We start from the raw sequence: 16,137 nt of genomic DNA, 5'->3' as shown, positions 1-16,137 counted from the left end.
TTAATAAATCTTAATGAACTGTTTAAATGTACATAACGTCACAGCAACCGGATTCGAAATCTATTATAGTCAATACCTTACTCTTAATAAATATCAAAATTTTTATTGGACTTCACTTACACTACAAGCAAACTTTTTTGTGTAATGTCAACTAAAATATTTTTTTGTCTAAATTTTAAGTATAAAAGTAAAGAAATCTTAAACATTAATTTTGAAAAATTATCTTAAAAAATAAATTCAAAACAAAATATAAATGATGAAAATGAAAAACATTACTTGAAAACAAAAACTAAAAGGCAAAATAAAAGTCATATGTTACACCACTTTTTCATCATTCTTTGTTTGCCTAGTAGTAGTATTAAAGGGAAAATTATTAGCTATTAAAGTTGGTGTTATACAGTTAATTTTAATAAGATAATCTGATCTGAATCCTTGAAGTTCATTTTAATGTTGAAAAGAAAATAATTTTTTTTGGAAAAATAGAGTATTATAACACCACTAATGTGACATTGAAAAGTTAAAAATAAAGTACGAGACACAAAGATACAATAAACATTTATTGTAAGTAATTTCATATTTTTATTTCATAAGTTTTGTTTTGACTTTTTACGAAAATTGTACATCTATTTTATATATATATCTATAGGTTAAACTTTATAATACATAAACAAAACGTGAAAAAATGGCTGATTTTGATGCAATATATGAAGAACGATTTGAAGATGATTTAGAAGCTCCAATTGTAACAGTACCAGAGCCTATTATTATACGAGGAGCTGGCAATATGACCGTATTTGGTTTAAGCAATCGTTTTAATACTGAATTTCCATCTGGATTGGTATCTCGAGTTGCTCCTGAAGAATTTCAAGCAACTATTAATCGAATAAATGGAATTTTGAAAAAAACTCTTCCGGTTAATGTTAAATGGTTGTTTTGCGGCTGTGTTTGCTGCTGTTGTACTTTAGGATGTTCACTTTGGCCAGTAATATGTCTTAGTAAAAGGACACAAATTACATTAGATAAACTACTTGAATGGGAAAATAGTCTTCTTTATCATAAATTGGGTTTAAATTGGCGATTAAATAAGCAACAATGTGATTCAAGTTCGATGATGGAATACGTTTTATTAATCGAATTTATACCTAAAACACCTATTTATCGCCCAGATTAATATTCTTAAATGAAGAGTCAAATTTATAAGTTATCTCAAGTTAAAATTTAAGTTAATTAAGTTATATATAAAAAAATGAAAATATATGTATAGTAAATATTTTTGCGAAAGGAAATATGAAAAAATAAGATAACACAAAAATAAATGAAATTAAATAAAAAAAAATTGTAAGAAATAAAATAAAAATCTAAAACACAAAAACTAGTATGTTAGGTATATGTATTAAAAAGTAGAAATAAAAAAAAAAATTTTATTGATTAACAAATTTTTTGTTTTACTAGATTCATGAGTGAAATGTCTTCTAACATAAATAACTTACCTACCTAATCTGGAAGAGCATTTTGTATTCAAAGGTTAATTTTGAAATTAACTGAAATTATTATTTTATTTTTCTATTTAATCAAATCGAAAATAATATTGAAACAAAAATAGTTTTTTAAGATACAATTTATTTGTAAATTAAGATAGATGATATATTAATACTTCTCTTAATCGCTATTTAACTCATTATTTTTTAATTAAAGTAGATACAAAACAAAAATTATTGCATAAAAAATTTAGAATTTATCAAAATCTATGTTACAAAATCTTGTACTTATACATTGAACATCCAACAAATAATAAAGGACGTTCTTACATTCCTACAAGTCATGAAATAGCACTAAACATTTTTAAAAATTAGTTAATGAAAAAAATAAAATTAACAAAAAAAAATGGTAATGGGTTACGAAAATTCTTGAAACTGAATTTATTTTTTATACGGATTATTTATAGACTTTTATATGAACTTTTTGTATAAAGTAATTTTACTTTTTAATATTAATGTAGTAAATTTTTAATCAATATTTATTAAAATCGTTTCAAAAATTCTTCAGAACAAATACGTGCTCTAGCGTTAACTGCTAATTTCATTTCACTAATTTCTTTATCAATTTCTTCCATAAAATGTATAACGAAATCAACTAGTTTATGCTTGTACATTTGTTCTGTATGGCAGTTTGTTATTAAGAAACTTATATCATATCCTTCAATTGGTTTTCTTCTTAAAATAATAAAATTTTCTGCTCTTCTCATCATAAATCTTGTAAATTTGTGGCATAAAATTTTTTCAATTTCATCTGCTTGTTTTACTGCAATACTTATTCTTAATGAATTAACACTCGTTTCAATCAAAACACGTTCTTTTTCATTTCTTGATATGACGACTGGATTTAATAGCAATTCTTTTGAGCTTCGTACTTCAACTTCTGGCTTGTTATGACGTTCAACCACTTGGGAAGGAAAATCACATAAGCACATTGCTGCTGTTAATGTATGTCTAACAGCTGTTAAATATGGTTTAAGAGTTGCTGCCATTTCCCTTATTCTAAAATGAAATTTTTTTTTTTAAATAATATTAGAAAAGTTGATGTTAAATTCTTATATATAAAAATAGTTAAATAACAAAAGTTCGGTTTTATTTGCACAATCATATAGGTATGTATTAGATAAGGATTATACTTCACTGATATATTTATCATATAAATCTGATTTTACAACAATTTCGAACCCCACCTAACTAAACCACATGAATCACTTTTACTAAATGTGAATTTACCCAAAAACTTTATTTATAAGTATACATATGTACTTTTGTACTAATTTTAAAAAACTATTAAATTTTGTATGGAATAAATTGTATGTAATGGAATTTTGTATGTTTTAAAATAATATGATTTTACCTTATTTCTTTAAAATTATATTTATTTTTCAATTTTAGATTTTGTTTTTTGCTTGACAATCTAACTTAAAACCTACTTTCAATTAATATTTCCAATAAGTCAAAATACCGATAAAAAAAATTGCCAGATCATCTTAAAAATTTATGTATATTAAAATTCTGTCAAAATTTAACATTGCGGAAAATTTCGGTTCGCATTTTTTTCTATAAAGTTTATTAATAATTTTTTTTTGAAAAATTTTCAAAATTGAAGTTATTTAGTTGTTAAAAACCATAAACTGAGTGGCGGTCGAATTCAGTTTTTCACATACGTCGAATTTTCGTTACGCAAACTGCCGAAGTTTTATGCGTGCAGTTCGTAACGGGAGGTGTTAGTTAAATATCTTAAAAAAATTTACTTTTATGTAAAATTGCTTTATGTCAATATGAAATTTAATTGTATACAGGGCCACAAGCAAGAAAAAGCTAAATTTTACGGCGTGCAACTCAATTCTGCTTAAATACAATCAAAAACAAATTAATCGAAGTCGATTAATTTCAAACGCCAAAGTTGAGAAAACGCCAAACAAGGAAATCAAGTTCCAAAGTAAAAAAAAAATTAAAATGTTTGTGCTAGAAATTTATCTCTCTAAATATAAATTTAACTGTTGTCATTTAGAGTATTTTGAAATGAATTAGAAATAGTCCTTTTCAAATACCGAAAACACTGTACATGATCGGATGTGATTTTTATTTAGGAGTGCGAATTTGCGAATTATTTTTTTTGCAGGGCTATGTTTTGTTCAACGCTTCATTATATTCATCACCAGTCATGAGCGTCTATTTTGTCATTTGTTATATTTAATATGACATATGCCATTTTTATCAAGTAAAAAAGATGGGATATTGATACGTGTAGCAAATAGTTTTTCACGATAATTGCCAAAAAATAATTAAATTATAGAATATTATTTATTAAATGGAATAACAGTAATTAAAATGGAGGAGGAAAAAAGTGCTATAGATGTTGGCGTAGGGAGACATTTTACTAAAATATCACAGGTAAGAATCGGTAAAGTTTTGACATTAAGTATAGTTATGTGTAATTAGAACATGCATGATTTTTGATTTTCGTTTTCAGAGATATCAACTCATATTGGATAAATGTACACCACACAACAGAATCCGGTGGATTTCTGCTTTCATTCTTGTAATAGTATTTCTTTTAAGAATTTTTATTAAACAAGGATGGTATATTGTTACTTATGCACTTGGAATATATCATCTTAATCTTTTCATAGCGTTTTTAACACCAAAAATCGATCCAGCGTTAGATTTTGATGGTAAGAGAAGATTTATATATTTTATATGTATGTATGTAAATGTATGCATGTATACATATTGATATGTTTATAATTGATGACGGAATCATTAGTGATAAAATATTAACATAAAAAATTGCAATAGTCATACTTCAAATTAGATATTGTAAACCAAAATATTGTGTATAAATTTATTTCATAAATTAATTAGACTCTAAAAAAAAATTTTTTTTAGAATTTAATCAATTGTGGTAATAACAAATAATTTTCAATTTTAAAATTTACATTTAAGCTATAATAAATTAGAAGTTATAATAAATTAGTTTTACAAATCTTTTTTATTTTTGAAAAAATAAACCAGTTTAATTGGATCATTAACGTAAAATTTTCGATTGGTTTTGTCGCGCCAAAAAATATTGATTCTAATTGTTTGAATATCAAAAAATATTTTAAATTAAAAATTTAATTTAAACTTACTTTTTTTTTTTTGTTTTTAGCTGACGATGGACCTGAATTACCAACAAAAGCTAATGAAGAATTTAGACCATTTATAAGAAGGTTACCAGAATTTAAATTTTGGTATGCAATTACCAAGAGTACGGTGATTGCAATTATTTGTACTTTTTTCGACTTTTTTAACGTTCCAGTGTTTTGGCCGATATTGGTTATGTACTTTATAACATTATTTTGTATAACAATGAAACGTCAAATTAAGGTAATAACATCATCTGTTTACTTAATTGTTTTATTAATTGTACATAATATTTATTTATTTTTATAATTCTTTTAGCATATGATTAAATATAAATATTTACCATTCACTCATAATAAACCAAGGTACACATCAAAAATAGAAACCAATTGACAACTAGCAGCACAGTCGCATCCAACAGATCAAAGTTGCAAAATTAATCAAAATAATGATGTGAATAATACTATAAAAGAAGATGCTTCACCACCAAACATTACAGTTATTTGATTGTTATGTTGATGAAACGTTTTATTTACATTTTTATGTTTGTATTTTAACTTTTTGTTCTATAAATTTTGCGTTATAACTTTTATTTAAAGATGTGACTTGTGCGCATATGTATATGATTTAAAAGAAGAGTAACAACATACTACTATTTCCTCTCACAAAAAGAGACACAAAAAATAAAAAAAGTAAAATAGGAAACGTAATTGTTTATAAAAAAATTTCTTAAACAAATAGCCTCATGATTCCAAAATTTAGATTATTAATAAACAAAATGTGTTGTTTAATATAAGTACATAAAAAAATAAGAAAATGCAAAACATTTTGAAAGCTTGTTTCATTTTTAAAGGTAATGGTGCTGTTATACAAAATCATGAATAAGAAATGCTACGTTTTTATTTTTAGTTTCAATTCTAAATTTTGGATATTGCTTTTTTTTTATTTTTACAATTCACCTTTAGTAATAAAGATTTATAATTTAATTACTACCTAGCTTTTTTAAAAAATCGTATTAAGTTTAAAAATTTGTCTAAATACTTTATAATAATGTTTTTCAAATCTCAAAATTAAAATATCCATATAATTGTAGTGTTCATCATGTAATGTTTGCTCTTTCGTATTCATATTGGCAAATTTTGCAAAATTTCTTGTCATTTTATTGAAATAGGGTACTCCTAATTTTTAAAAATTGCTTAAGATAAACTAAGTTTCGTATGAGAATCCAAAAAAAAAAAAAGGAAATAATTAAAATTTACAAAGATGCAAACCAAGTAAAAACGCATTTATTAATTAAACAATATAATAAAAATTCATGTATATGTATTTAAAATATTTTTTTCGAATTTTCCCCAAAAGACAAATCGAAAACTCTGAATGTTTTTGTTAATTTTTATTAGTTTTCTTTGATTTTTTTTTTTGTCATCATAAAATATTTCTTTTATATACATACTGTATAATTTTTATTTTATTTTTTATTTTACATCAACAAATTATTGAAAATAGTTTATAAAAGTAATGTAAATTACTTGGGAAACAAATCGAAAATAAAACAAAAAAATATTTATAAAAATTTCAAATTTGTTGTTTTATTCTTAACTTAGTAGTTACGTTTCCTTTTCAAAACTAAATTTATATTTAGAAACTTACTAAAAATTTTACAAAAGGTAGCATAAAAATTAAAATTCTAATAGTACGTATGAGACGTTTTTTTAAGAGTGAATATTCCTTAAAATTTAAAAAATAATCTGTAAATTGGTTTTTGGATTTTTGTCATTGCCTAAACTGAGATAACCCAATGAGAATAGAATTTTTTTTAAAAGAATTGTCCTTGGAATATTGTTCATAAAATTTAAATAATAAAAGAATAACTGCTTCAAACAAGGGAGATCACTAATTGATGTATTTGTAAAATTGTAAAATTGTGAAACATTGAAGTCATATGCTTTATATTTTGTACATAATATTCAGAAATATTTAATTTATTTTTTAATTCAAAAATTGATATTCAATAAATGACACAACAAAAAATTTAAATTATTTTTTAACTCTGAATAACATTTATTTTGTTGTCATTAAATAAAATTTTACTCGTGGAGGAAATTATCGATAAACAACCTCTTGCACTTGCAATCAACGAAGAAGACCCATTATGCTTTACATTACATATACATACATTCACATGCAAGTCAATTTTCAATTTTGTAATTAAAAAAAAAAAAGGGGTAAAGGGCAAAAATTTATTGGAAAAATTATTAAATAAAAACACAATTTCATTTTATATCGATTTCTTTCTTTTATTGAATAGGAGATAATTTCTACATGAAAATTACTAAAAAAAATACTATCATTTTTTAAAAGCATCTAAAAAAAAGAAAAAAAATATCATGATAGGATACAAGAAATACAATTTCAATTTTTATTTCACACACAATTATATAAGTAAAAAGAAGTTGTAAGATTGTAAGTAAGTAGGATATGAATTAAATGCAATTTTTATTTATTTTTTTTTTTTTTTAATTTTTCTTTTTGTATACAAGGAAAATTAAATTGGGATTTTTCTATTGTTGATATTTTATTTTTTTTTATTTTTTCTTAAAAAAAAATCAAATAAAAATGTCGAAATTACTTGTACATTATTACTTACAAATTCAATATTACGCTTATTGAACCCATTTATCGTAGAAACTATAATGTAGGACAAACAAATATTTATTTGTTAAAAAGAGTACAATATATCGATATAAGATATATTTGACTTTTACAGAAATTCCTTTTACTCAAAAAAAAAATTTAATTTTATTTTATTTGGATTTTCCTTTTTTGTTTTAATGGAATATGTGAAATTACTTAGTCAAATATTTTTAACATATACATAAGTCACATATTAAAAATATTTATATTAATTGATTTAAATGCAAAAAAAAAATATGTATTATTAAAATGTAATAATTTTTATTTATAATAAAAAATTACCATTTCCAAGCCAAGAAAAGAATTAATGTTTATAATGTGAAGAGGGTGTACCACCGATCATATCCAGCGGAGGTAAGATATTTCCTTTACAATGAACAATGTTTCTGATACAATTCCTAAATTTGCATACAATTCTAAAGATATGAAATATATATTATATAGATTATCCTATCCCACGTTGATATCCTTTTACAATTTTCAATTTTCAATTTTTTTTATAAGATTCCTATCCCACGTCGTACCCAGTAGTTTACATGTTATCACTTTTTTTTTATTTGTAAAAATTTTCCGCTTGTATTACAAATTATTTTCACATAAAAAAAAAAACAATAAAAAAAAAAGGTATAATTTTAATTATATAAAAACAATTTGTAAATACAATATTATTTTACATATAAAAAAAAAGTGGAAAACGTTTATTATAATTAAGTATCCTATTAATTTTTTTTTAATCCTAACTCCTAATCCTTCCAGTCCTTCCTTTTTACTAATTTTTCTCCAAATCGATTCTTTTAAAATCACAATCCTATAATCCTATCCATAACGCAAACAATAAATTCCAATCCATATTTTTATTTATATATTATGTATATATATATATATATTAATTAATATATATACATATATATGTCCAAAGATTTAAATCCCTGCTTCCATTTTATACATCACTCTTATAATCCATCCAATATGCATTTATTACAAAAAGATTGCAAAGAGAAAAAAAAAATACATTAATTTATTTATAAGTAAAATTTTAATTAATAATTATTTGTTTTTTATGAATTATGTGAAATTTATTTTAATTTATCTTTTATATTAGTTTCAAAATATATTTTCCTCAAAATTATGTAGTGAAACTTGATTTTCTATTTTATTTGTTAGACTTCAAAATACTTCTTTTTTCACATTACATTTGCAAAATAAAAAAAAAAATTAAATTTGAAACAATCTTTAAAAGCGTATTCAAAAAAAAAAAATTAAAACTTATTTACATTATTACAGCATAGTATTTTTATAATTAATGTTAAAATTTTCGATGTTTGCAAAACATAAATTTTATTTTAATTACTGTTTAAAAATTTAATAATTTTTCAAGGCAAATTTATTTTACGGAAAATTCACCACTCTCGTTTTTGTTAAAACATAAAATGTAAAATAATTTATGTGAGTAGGTACTGATTTTCCAATTACTTTACTATGTAAATTTTATTCTGGTTGCCTTGAAAATAGAAAAAAAAATATGAATTTCCATATTCAAAGAAATAAAAAAGATTTATCCCGAATGTCGGAATGCTGTCTAAAATTAAAATAATTACCTACTCATTTTTTGTGTTTGCATATGAGATAAAATGTTTTAAAGTATTTTCAAAATTTTTTGTTTTTTGATATATAAGTTATTATTATCAAGGAATGTTGTTTTAATTTTGTAAATTAATATTTTCTTTATTTTGTTTTGTTTCAATTAAATTTAATGTTAAGTGTTAAACCTACTTCCTTGAAAAACAAAAAAAAAAAAGTCCTACAACGTATGAATTTGTTAAATTTTTTTCTTTTTGTTTTGATTAATGCTTCATATTTAAGCAAGAAATACACACATTCTTTAGTACTTTCTAAATCTATTATTAAAAAAAGATGTTGTAAATATAAAACTTTTAGTAGTTTGACCTTGAATCCGAACGAGATCTTGAAAACGAGGTTCTGCGAACAGGAGTATAAGTTGGTGAACCCCGTCTGCGTCTAGGAGAATATGATCTGGATCGAGACCTGAAACATACGATTAAAATTAAATCCTTTTAAAAATTTGAGACTGACGGGAAATCAAGAAAAACATTTACCGATCACGGAAGTCTCTTCCTTTATCATCTCCATTATCTTCTCGTACTCTTATGTAGGCTACCTCACCCTTAATTAATAATACAATTAATAAAAATTTAATTTGAAGAATTGAAATTCAATATACTTCATGAGATCGGAATCTTGAATCATCCAACTTTTTTATTGCATATTTCATATCTTCATGACGAAGAAATTCTACAACACCAGTGCCGTCTTTATATGAATCTGCAAAGCAGACATCTCCTGCTTCACGCATGTGATCTTTTAAATCTTGCCAAGAACCAGATGGAGGTAAACCAGATACAATGACACGGTATTGCGACCGTTTCGTAGGTGGACCTCGACCTCTTCCTGCAAATTAAAAATTGAGAACTTTAATATATGCATGTACTAAAAAAAATAAATAAATATGTACCTCCACCTCGGCTACGATCATTTCTACCACCTCGGTAACTTCCAGGACCGCCTCCCCTAGGGAATTCTACGCGCAATCTATAACCATCATAGTCATAACCATCTCTTGCTTTGACAGCATCTTCTGCATCTCTATTAATTAAATTTTACTTTTACCATATAAATAAATATTGATTAAACAAAATTTACCTTGCATCTTCAAATTCAACAAAGGCAAATGGCGGACCTCTTCGATTTTTCAAATCTACAAAAGTTACTTTTCCAAACTTGTGGAATAAATCTTGAATATCCTTTGTTCTTATGTCAGGAGGAAGATTTCCTACATAAATTCGACACTCATTTCTGCTAGACATTATTAAGAAATTAAATTTTTTATATTATTGAAAAAACACGCAGTTTATTTCTATAGACGCCGACTTCTCGATTTAGAATTTTAATAAAGGGTTCGAAATTTCTGAACTGAGGTAATAAAATAATTTTCGAAATTAAACGTCATAAATTGTTGACATCTGATTTTCGTATGCGTATTTTACGCAATTGTGAATTAATCGCAGATACAGTCAACTTTAATGAAATTCTTACCCAGCATTTACACGTACAAGTTACTTGCAAGAAAGTTGCAATACATACAAAAATTTTACTAACACATTGAAATATTTCTACTTGCTTGTTTACTTGCAGTTCAACTTGCAAGAAAATTTTGCTGCCAGTAATTTGAGCAAGTAATTTGACATATTGAGAAATTCACAAAAAAAAATTTGTTGTTTTGATTTTTTTTTTTTTTAATTTAAAATTTTTGAATTTTGTTTTGAAAAAATTAAACTTAGCAAACTTATGGTTTCTAAAATTTATAAACAATTATATATATTGCTAGTTGTTTTCTTCTCAAAGACATTTTCAAAAATTAACTTGCTAAACGCCTACGTCATAATAGCAAGTAATTTGACATTTCGAAAAACTAATTGACAATTAATATTATACAAACTTGCATGCAAGTAACTTGTATGTGTAAATGCTGGGTTAAGGTAGTCAAAAGATTAAGAGCAAATCGATCAACAACGTAGAAATGTTGCATACTCTGCAGAAGAGCATAATAAATTCGTTGTTTGGGATAAATGCAAAAAATTTTGGAATCACTACATCGGAATTATTGGGATTCTCGTCTTATAACCTATAATCATTGTGTTGTAAAACATAAATCTTGGTTTCTTCTCGGAAATTAAGCAACAGCATCATTGAAGCAGAAATTTTTCAATTAGCGAATCTTTATGATTTGAATGAATTTTCAACTGTTACAATTTCTACTGAAGTAACAAGTTCTAGGCAATAAATTTGTGTTTTTCACATAGGTAATTCTCTTACTGTATGATAATTTAAACAGTATTTATTTATGCGCCAAAAAACGAAAAACTTTTTTTTTATAATTTGTCCCAGCTTCAGTTTAAAAGGTTTTGCTCATTTTCCATAAATATAACATTTCGTATGCATTTGCGTTTACCTCGTCGTCTATAACTTATGTTAATATTCGGTAATAGACGTCATATGAAGATAATACTGTAGATTGACATTTTTTAGTTTTCTGTATCATATCATGTGATAAGTCACACAAAAATTTCTAAATTTTTTGGAAAATTTTGTAGTCCCTTATTTATCTTTGAAAAGTATTCGATAAAAATGGCTGCATCGTATCTGCCTCTAATTATTTTCACTGTTTTGTGGGGAATTGTTGGAATTGGTCTGCCATTCTTTGTACCAAAAGGTCCAAATCGTGGGTAAGCTGATTTATAATTTCTTTTAGCATCCTTCAGATATGTGAACATAATATACATATATTATTAATGATGTTTGAATCACAACTAATTAGTTCAAACCATATTTCAGAATTATTCAATGTATTCTAATGTTAACAGGAGCAACATGTTGGCTTTTGTAAGTTTTAACAATATAAATGGTTCAAATACAAATTTAATGAAGTATTTTTTGTAGCTGGCTTTGCTGTTATATGGCCCAAATGAACCCATTAATTGGTCCGAAATTAAAAAGGAATGTCATATTAATTATGGCAAAGGAATGGGGAAATGAAATCACAGAAGGTTAACTGTATGTAAATCAACTTTTAATTGGGTATTGCTCCTTTAAATTAAATTACTTAATCTGAAATTAAGATAAAATAACTGCGATTCTATTTTTTGTTTTAAATGTTTATTTCAGTTTAAGTATTATCAATATACTAAATAATTAATGTTAATATTATTGTGTTATATATTTGTATAATTCCTTTAGCTTATGTAATAATTCTGGGAAATTTCGGAGTTTCCCTAGTTGTACATATTTATGAAAAATAAATCTTAAATAATAGAATTAAAAAGATTATACTTTTAGTGAACTAACATTAAATTTTCTTTATAAGGAGTTTAATCTAAGGAACATTCTAACTAGTTCATTCTAAGGTGAAAATTTCCAATTTTAAATACATATACTAAGTTTGTGTACATCTTCTGCGTATTAAAGCAAGAACGGATTACATTTATTGATTTTTGTGCTTTAATTTATTTGTTTTAATTAAATACAAGTAACAAATTAAACTTGAAATATACATGAGTTCAGAAAAGAGTTCGAACTCTGAACAGCTTTAAAATTTCTATTTACATAGCAGTAGTATAAATTGCCTTGAAATTAAAATTTTCGGTATGTGTGTATTATATTTTAAATCGTAAATTTTCTTATTACTATACTAGGATGCCTTCAAAAAATTTTTTGTGGGTATGTAGATACATGCGATTATGTAGATTAATCCCACAAATATGTTAAACTTAAAATCAATTATTTTCTTTATTCTTTTCTTTGTTTTATTTCCGACCCCAAAAACCAGATAGCGCGCGCATAGATTGATTGATTAAAATAATTTCACTCATTGATTTCATACACAACTGGCAATTTAATTTGATTTTGAACAGTTATATAATTTTAATTTCTCTGAACAAAATCTTTTTAATTTACTTCAAATACTTTTACTTTTAATTGACAACCTGATAAAATGAAAAGAAATATGTACGTTAATTAATATTTCGACACAAACAAAATTTATAATATTCAAAATGAAGGTTTATCAGCAGCGGTTATATTGTGAATATCCGACCATGTGTAAGAATTTAGAATTTTATAGTGCCATCTGTTTTTTATTTTACAAATTTTTTAATATAATTTAATTGCCGGCGTGTAGTTACTGACATTTAAACAACAACAATAAGACGGGCTTTAATAAGTAACGTGTGTATGTAGTCCATTTCGTATGAAAATCAAGGTCTTCAACTGGAAATGTCATATTTATATCGATTAGTGCTTTTTGCTGTCATTGAATAATTCTATAAGAAAGAGCTATTTCCTTATTTCACCTGGTCGTGTCCCAACTCAAAGGTAAGATATCCTAAATTTTATTAAATATTTTTATTTAACTTGTTTTATACATTTATAATTCTTTATTTCGGGATTAATTTTGCTAAGAATTATATGTCATCTTCTGACAAAAAGTTTCTCAATACACAGTTTCGTTTTTAATTGTAATCGATGTAATCAGAAATTTTCTTTAAATATTAATTAAATAAAAGAAACATATTCGTAAGCATATTATGTAAAAATAGAAAATACAAAAAAGTTTTTTAATTTATTAAAGAAATTAGACGAAACATCAAACACGTTGAAAATTTTTTATTTGAGTATCTAGTGAATTGATTTTACATGAAAAGTTATTACATAATTTTTTTTCCAACGAACTTGATATGAAGTTTGTTCGTTTATTATGTGCATACATATAAGCTTTTTTTTCTGGTCATAGGGTATAAAGTATTTTTTTTATTTCAGAAAAATGTTTTCATCAATGTTTGAAGCAGCTAAAAATGGGCGATTCATATCGCCCTTCACACATGCTAATTGTGAACCAGTACATGGACGTGAAATAGCAGCAGCTGATTCATGTGAGTTTGGGAGCACTAAATACTTTGTGTTATGTAGTATTGGAGGAATTTTATCCTGTGGATCAACACATACCTTAGTGACACCTTTAGATTTAGTAAAATGCCGATTACAAGTTGACTCTGCAAAATATAAAAATTTATTTAACGGTATTAAAGTCACAGTAGCCGAAGAAGGTGCGGTTGGTCTGACAAAGGGTTGGGCACCAACATTGATTGGATATTCAGCTCAAGTAAGTTACCTGAATTATGTAATTGATTGGTTTACTCTTCAATCAGAATTTTAATAAGGCAATTATTAATAGTCAAATAAATTTGTGCTTTATGGAATTTGAATATTTACATAAACTTCGTCTATAGGAATAACAACCACTTTCATTATGTTAAAATTAAAAAAATTTTTTAGGGTCTTTGCAAATTTGGGTTTTATGAGTGGTTCAAAATTTTCTACTCTGGAGTTGTTGGTGAAGAAAACGCTTATATTTACAGGACAACCTTGTTTTTAGCTTCTTCTGCATCGGCAGAGTTCTTCGCTGACATTGCATTATGTCCGTTTGAAGCTATTAAAGTAAAAATACAAACATCTCCAGGTTACGCAAACACAATGCGACAAGCATATCCAAAAATGTTAGCCGAAGAAGGAATGACCGCCTTCTACAAAGGTATTACACCACTTTGGAGTCGTCAAATCCCATACACAATGATGAAATTCGCATGTTTCGAAAGAACAGTTGAATTGCTTTATAAGTATGTTATTATAGTTAAAATTTGAATATGTATAATTATGTATTTTTTATTTTCTTTTAAAGGAGTGTGGTTCCAAAACCAAGATCTGAATGTTCTAAGGGTGAACAATTAGTAGTTACATTTGCTGCTGGTTACATTGCTGGTGTTTTCTGTGCTATAGTATCACATCCTGCTGATGTTATGGTTTCTAAATTAAATCAAAGCAAAGGAGCAACAATAGGTCAAATTGCAAAAACATTAGGTTTTGCTGGAATGTGGAAAGGTCTTGGACCTCGTGTAATTATGATCGGTACATTAACTGCCCTTCAATGGTTCATTTATGATGGTGTAAAAGTAATGCTAGGCATTCCTCGTCCTCCTCCAGCAGAAATGCCAGAATCTTTAAGACAGAAATTAGAAGGAAATAAGGGAGACTAAACATAATTAACTATAATGCAATACAAATTAGAAGAAAATTTATAGAAAAGAGTATTAAAGGCCAGGTTTTACATTGGCATTTTAATTTTCATATACATAATATTAATATCTTAATATGTTATTATATGAATCTGTTTCCCTTAATAAATAAATTAAATAAAATGAAAATGATTCATATTAATTTTTAATTTGATTATTGAAACAAATTTTTAGTTTAATTAAAAACTTTGTTAAATGATGCAATAAAAGATTGCTATAACATTTTAGATTTTCTATGGAGCACCTAAAGGCGCAGATATTGTGGCAGTTTAGGAATTAGTGCATGAGCATTTGGGAATAAGTCTACAAGCTTACCTATATTTGTATAAAGAGTGAAGAATTTTTATATTGAATTTGTAAGAAATCATATTGATTTTCGTTTTATGAGTATTATGACAATAACATTAATGAACATCAAAATGAAGAGCTTAAGCGAATGGATATGCTTATAAGTTCCAATATTTGGCCGTGCTTGGATATAAGTTTTTATAGCGTATATAATTATTATGAAAAACTTTCCAAAATTGAATTTCTTTTGTTATTTGTTTAATACATTCTTTCTCTTCCTTAATTCTTATCGTTGAAATCTGTAGATTTAGGGGTCAACTGGGAACAAAGAAGTTAGTTTACAATTAATTTGGTTTCCTCATTTTGAATTTTAGTGATTGATATCGTATTAAAATTAAAATTTTCTAACATGATTTATATATAAAACAAAATAAGTATAAAAATATCATCAAACAGGTTGTATGAAAAGTTAAAATTAAATTTAATTTGAAGATATTTGTTTTTTCAGAGAATCATAAGAGAAAAAATGAGAACGAAATGCACTTATTGGCGTCCTATTACAAACTGAACTGAGTATTCTCTGTTTTCTGAAAATACATTTTTCATTTTTCCTCAGTATGAAAGTTCTTCAAAACTATTTTTCACAATCTAAAAAAAATTTTTTTTTGTTCCTTTCTTTTGAGTTATATCTACTTACGTTTGATATAAATTGATATCTAACCGATATTGTGTTGTAGATGAAAGATATCGATAAACTTAGATTTCATTTATGATAAAGTAATTTC

At 25.2% G+C, this 16,137-nt stretch overlaps 6 protein-coding genes across 7 annotated transcripts; 4 read left to right on the top strand and 2 right to left on the bottom strand.

The window, feature by feature from the left end:
• The first annotated feature begins 133 nt into the window (after positions 1–133).
• On the top strand, positions 134–1,399 carry LOC129610325 (cysteine-rich hydrophobic domain-containing protein 2). The gene is made up of 2 exons (XM_055522863.1): positions 134–561; positions 647–1,399. The coding sequence occupies exon 2, from the start codon at positions 683–685 to the stop codon at positions 1,169–1,171; it is 489 nt and encodes a 162-aa protein (XP_055378838.1). The 5' UTR covers positions 134–561; positions 647–682; the 3' UTR covers positions 1,172–1,399.
• A 225-nt stretch (positions 1,400–1,624) lies between these two features.
• Positions 1,625–2,980, bottom strand: LOC129610336 (actin-related protein 2/3 complex subunit 4). Its single transcript, XM_055522879.1, has 2 exons — positions 2,893–2,980; positions 1,625–2,537 (listed from the first exon to the last, which is right to left on the bottom strand). The coding sequence occupies exon 2, from the start codon at positions 2,525–2,527 to the stop codon at positions 2,021–2,023; it is 507 nt and encodes a 168-aa protein (XP_055378854.1). The 5' UTR covers positions 2,528–2,537; positions 2,893–2,980; the 3' UTR covers positions 1,625–2,020.
• A 773-nt stretch (positions 2,981–3,753) lies between these two features.
• Positions 3,754–6,174, top strand: LOC129610281 (protein RER1). Its single transcript, XM_055522807.1, has 4 exons — positions 3,754–3,932; positions 4,012–4,213; positions 4,690–4,907; positions 4,983–6,174. The coding sequence occupies exons 1-4, from the start codon at positions 3,870–3,872 to the stop codon at positions 5,055–5,057; spliced, it is 558 nt and encodes a 185-aa protein (XP_055378782.1). The 5' UTR covers positions 3,754–3,869; the 3' UTR covers positions 5,058–6,174.
• Positions 6,175–7,867: 1,693 nt separating this feature from the next.
• Positions 7,868–10,319, bottom strand: LOC129610158 (serine/arginine-rich splicing factor 1B). Of its 2 annotated transcripts, XR_008697076.1 has the most exons (6): positions 10,080–10,319; positions 9,892–10,022; positions 9,601–9,827; positions 9,476–9,543; positions 8,033–9,404; positions 7,868–7,931 (listed from the first exon to the last, which is right to left on the bottom strand). XR_008697076.1 is itself a non-coding variant. In XM_055522569.1 (5 exons), exons 1-5 carry the CDS (start codon positions 10,241–10,243, stop codon positions 9,293–9,295), a joined length of 702 nt encoding a protein of 233 aa, XP_055378544.1. In that variant the 5' UTR covers positions 10,244–10,319; the 3' UTR covers positions 7,868–9,292. The 2 variants fall into 2 exon arrangements, 1 of the variants encoding a protein (XP_055378544.1); XM_055522569.1 differs by having other exon boundaries at positions 7,868–9,404.
• A 1,144-nt stretch (positions 10,320–11,463) lies between these two features.
• Positions 11,464–12,138, top strand: LOC129610316 (V-type proton ATPase subunit e 2-like). The gene is made up of 3 exons (XM_055522856.1): positions 11,464–11,662; positions 11,772–11,819; positions 11,877–12,138. Exons 1-3 carry the CDS (start codon positions 11,565–11,567, stop codon positions 11,986–11,988), a joined length of 258 nt encoding a protein of 85 aa, XP_055378831.1. The 5' UTR covers positions 11,464–11,564; the 3' UTR covers positions 11,989–12,138.
• Positions 12,139–13,158: 1,020 nt separating this feature from the next.
• On the top strand, positions 13,159–15,200 carry LOC129610167 (phosphate carrier protein, mitochondrial-like). Its single transcript, XM_055522584.1, has 4 exons — positions 13,159–13,307; positions 13,752–14,094; positions 14,268–14,608; positions 14,671–15,200. Exons 2-4 carry the CDS (start codon positions 13,756–13,758, stop codon positions 15,023–15,025), a joined length of 1,035 nt encoding a protein of 344 aa, XP_055378559.1. The 5' UTR covers positions 13,159–13,307; positions 13,752–13,755; the 3' UTR covers positions 15,026–15,200.
• The last annotated feature ends 937 nt before the right edge of the window (positions 15,201–16,137 follow it).

The sequence above is a fragment of the Condylostylus longicornis genome, unplaced genomic scaffold (assembly GCF_029603195.1).
Source record: "Condylostylus longicornis isolate FDR11 unplaced genomic scaffold, ASM2960319v2 ptg000044l, whole genome shotgun sequence".
Lineage (NCBI taxonomy): Eukaryota > Metazoa > Arthropoda > Insecta > Diptera > Dolichopodidae > Condylostylus > Condylostylus longicornis.
Note: the sequence above shows the minus strand (reverse complement) of the source record. Positions and strands in the feature narration are given on the sequence as shown.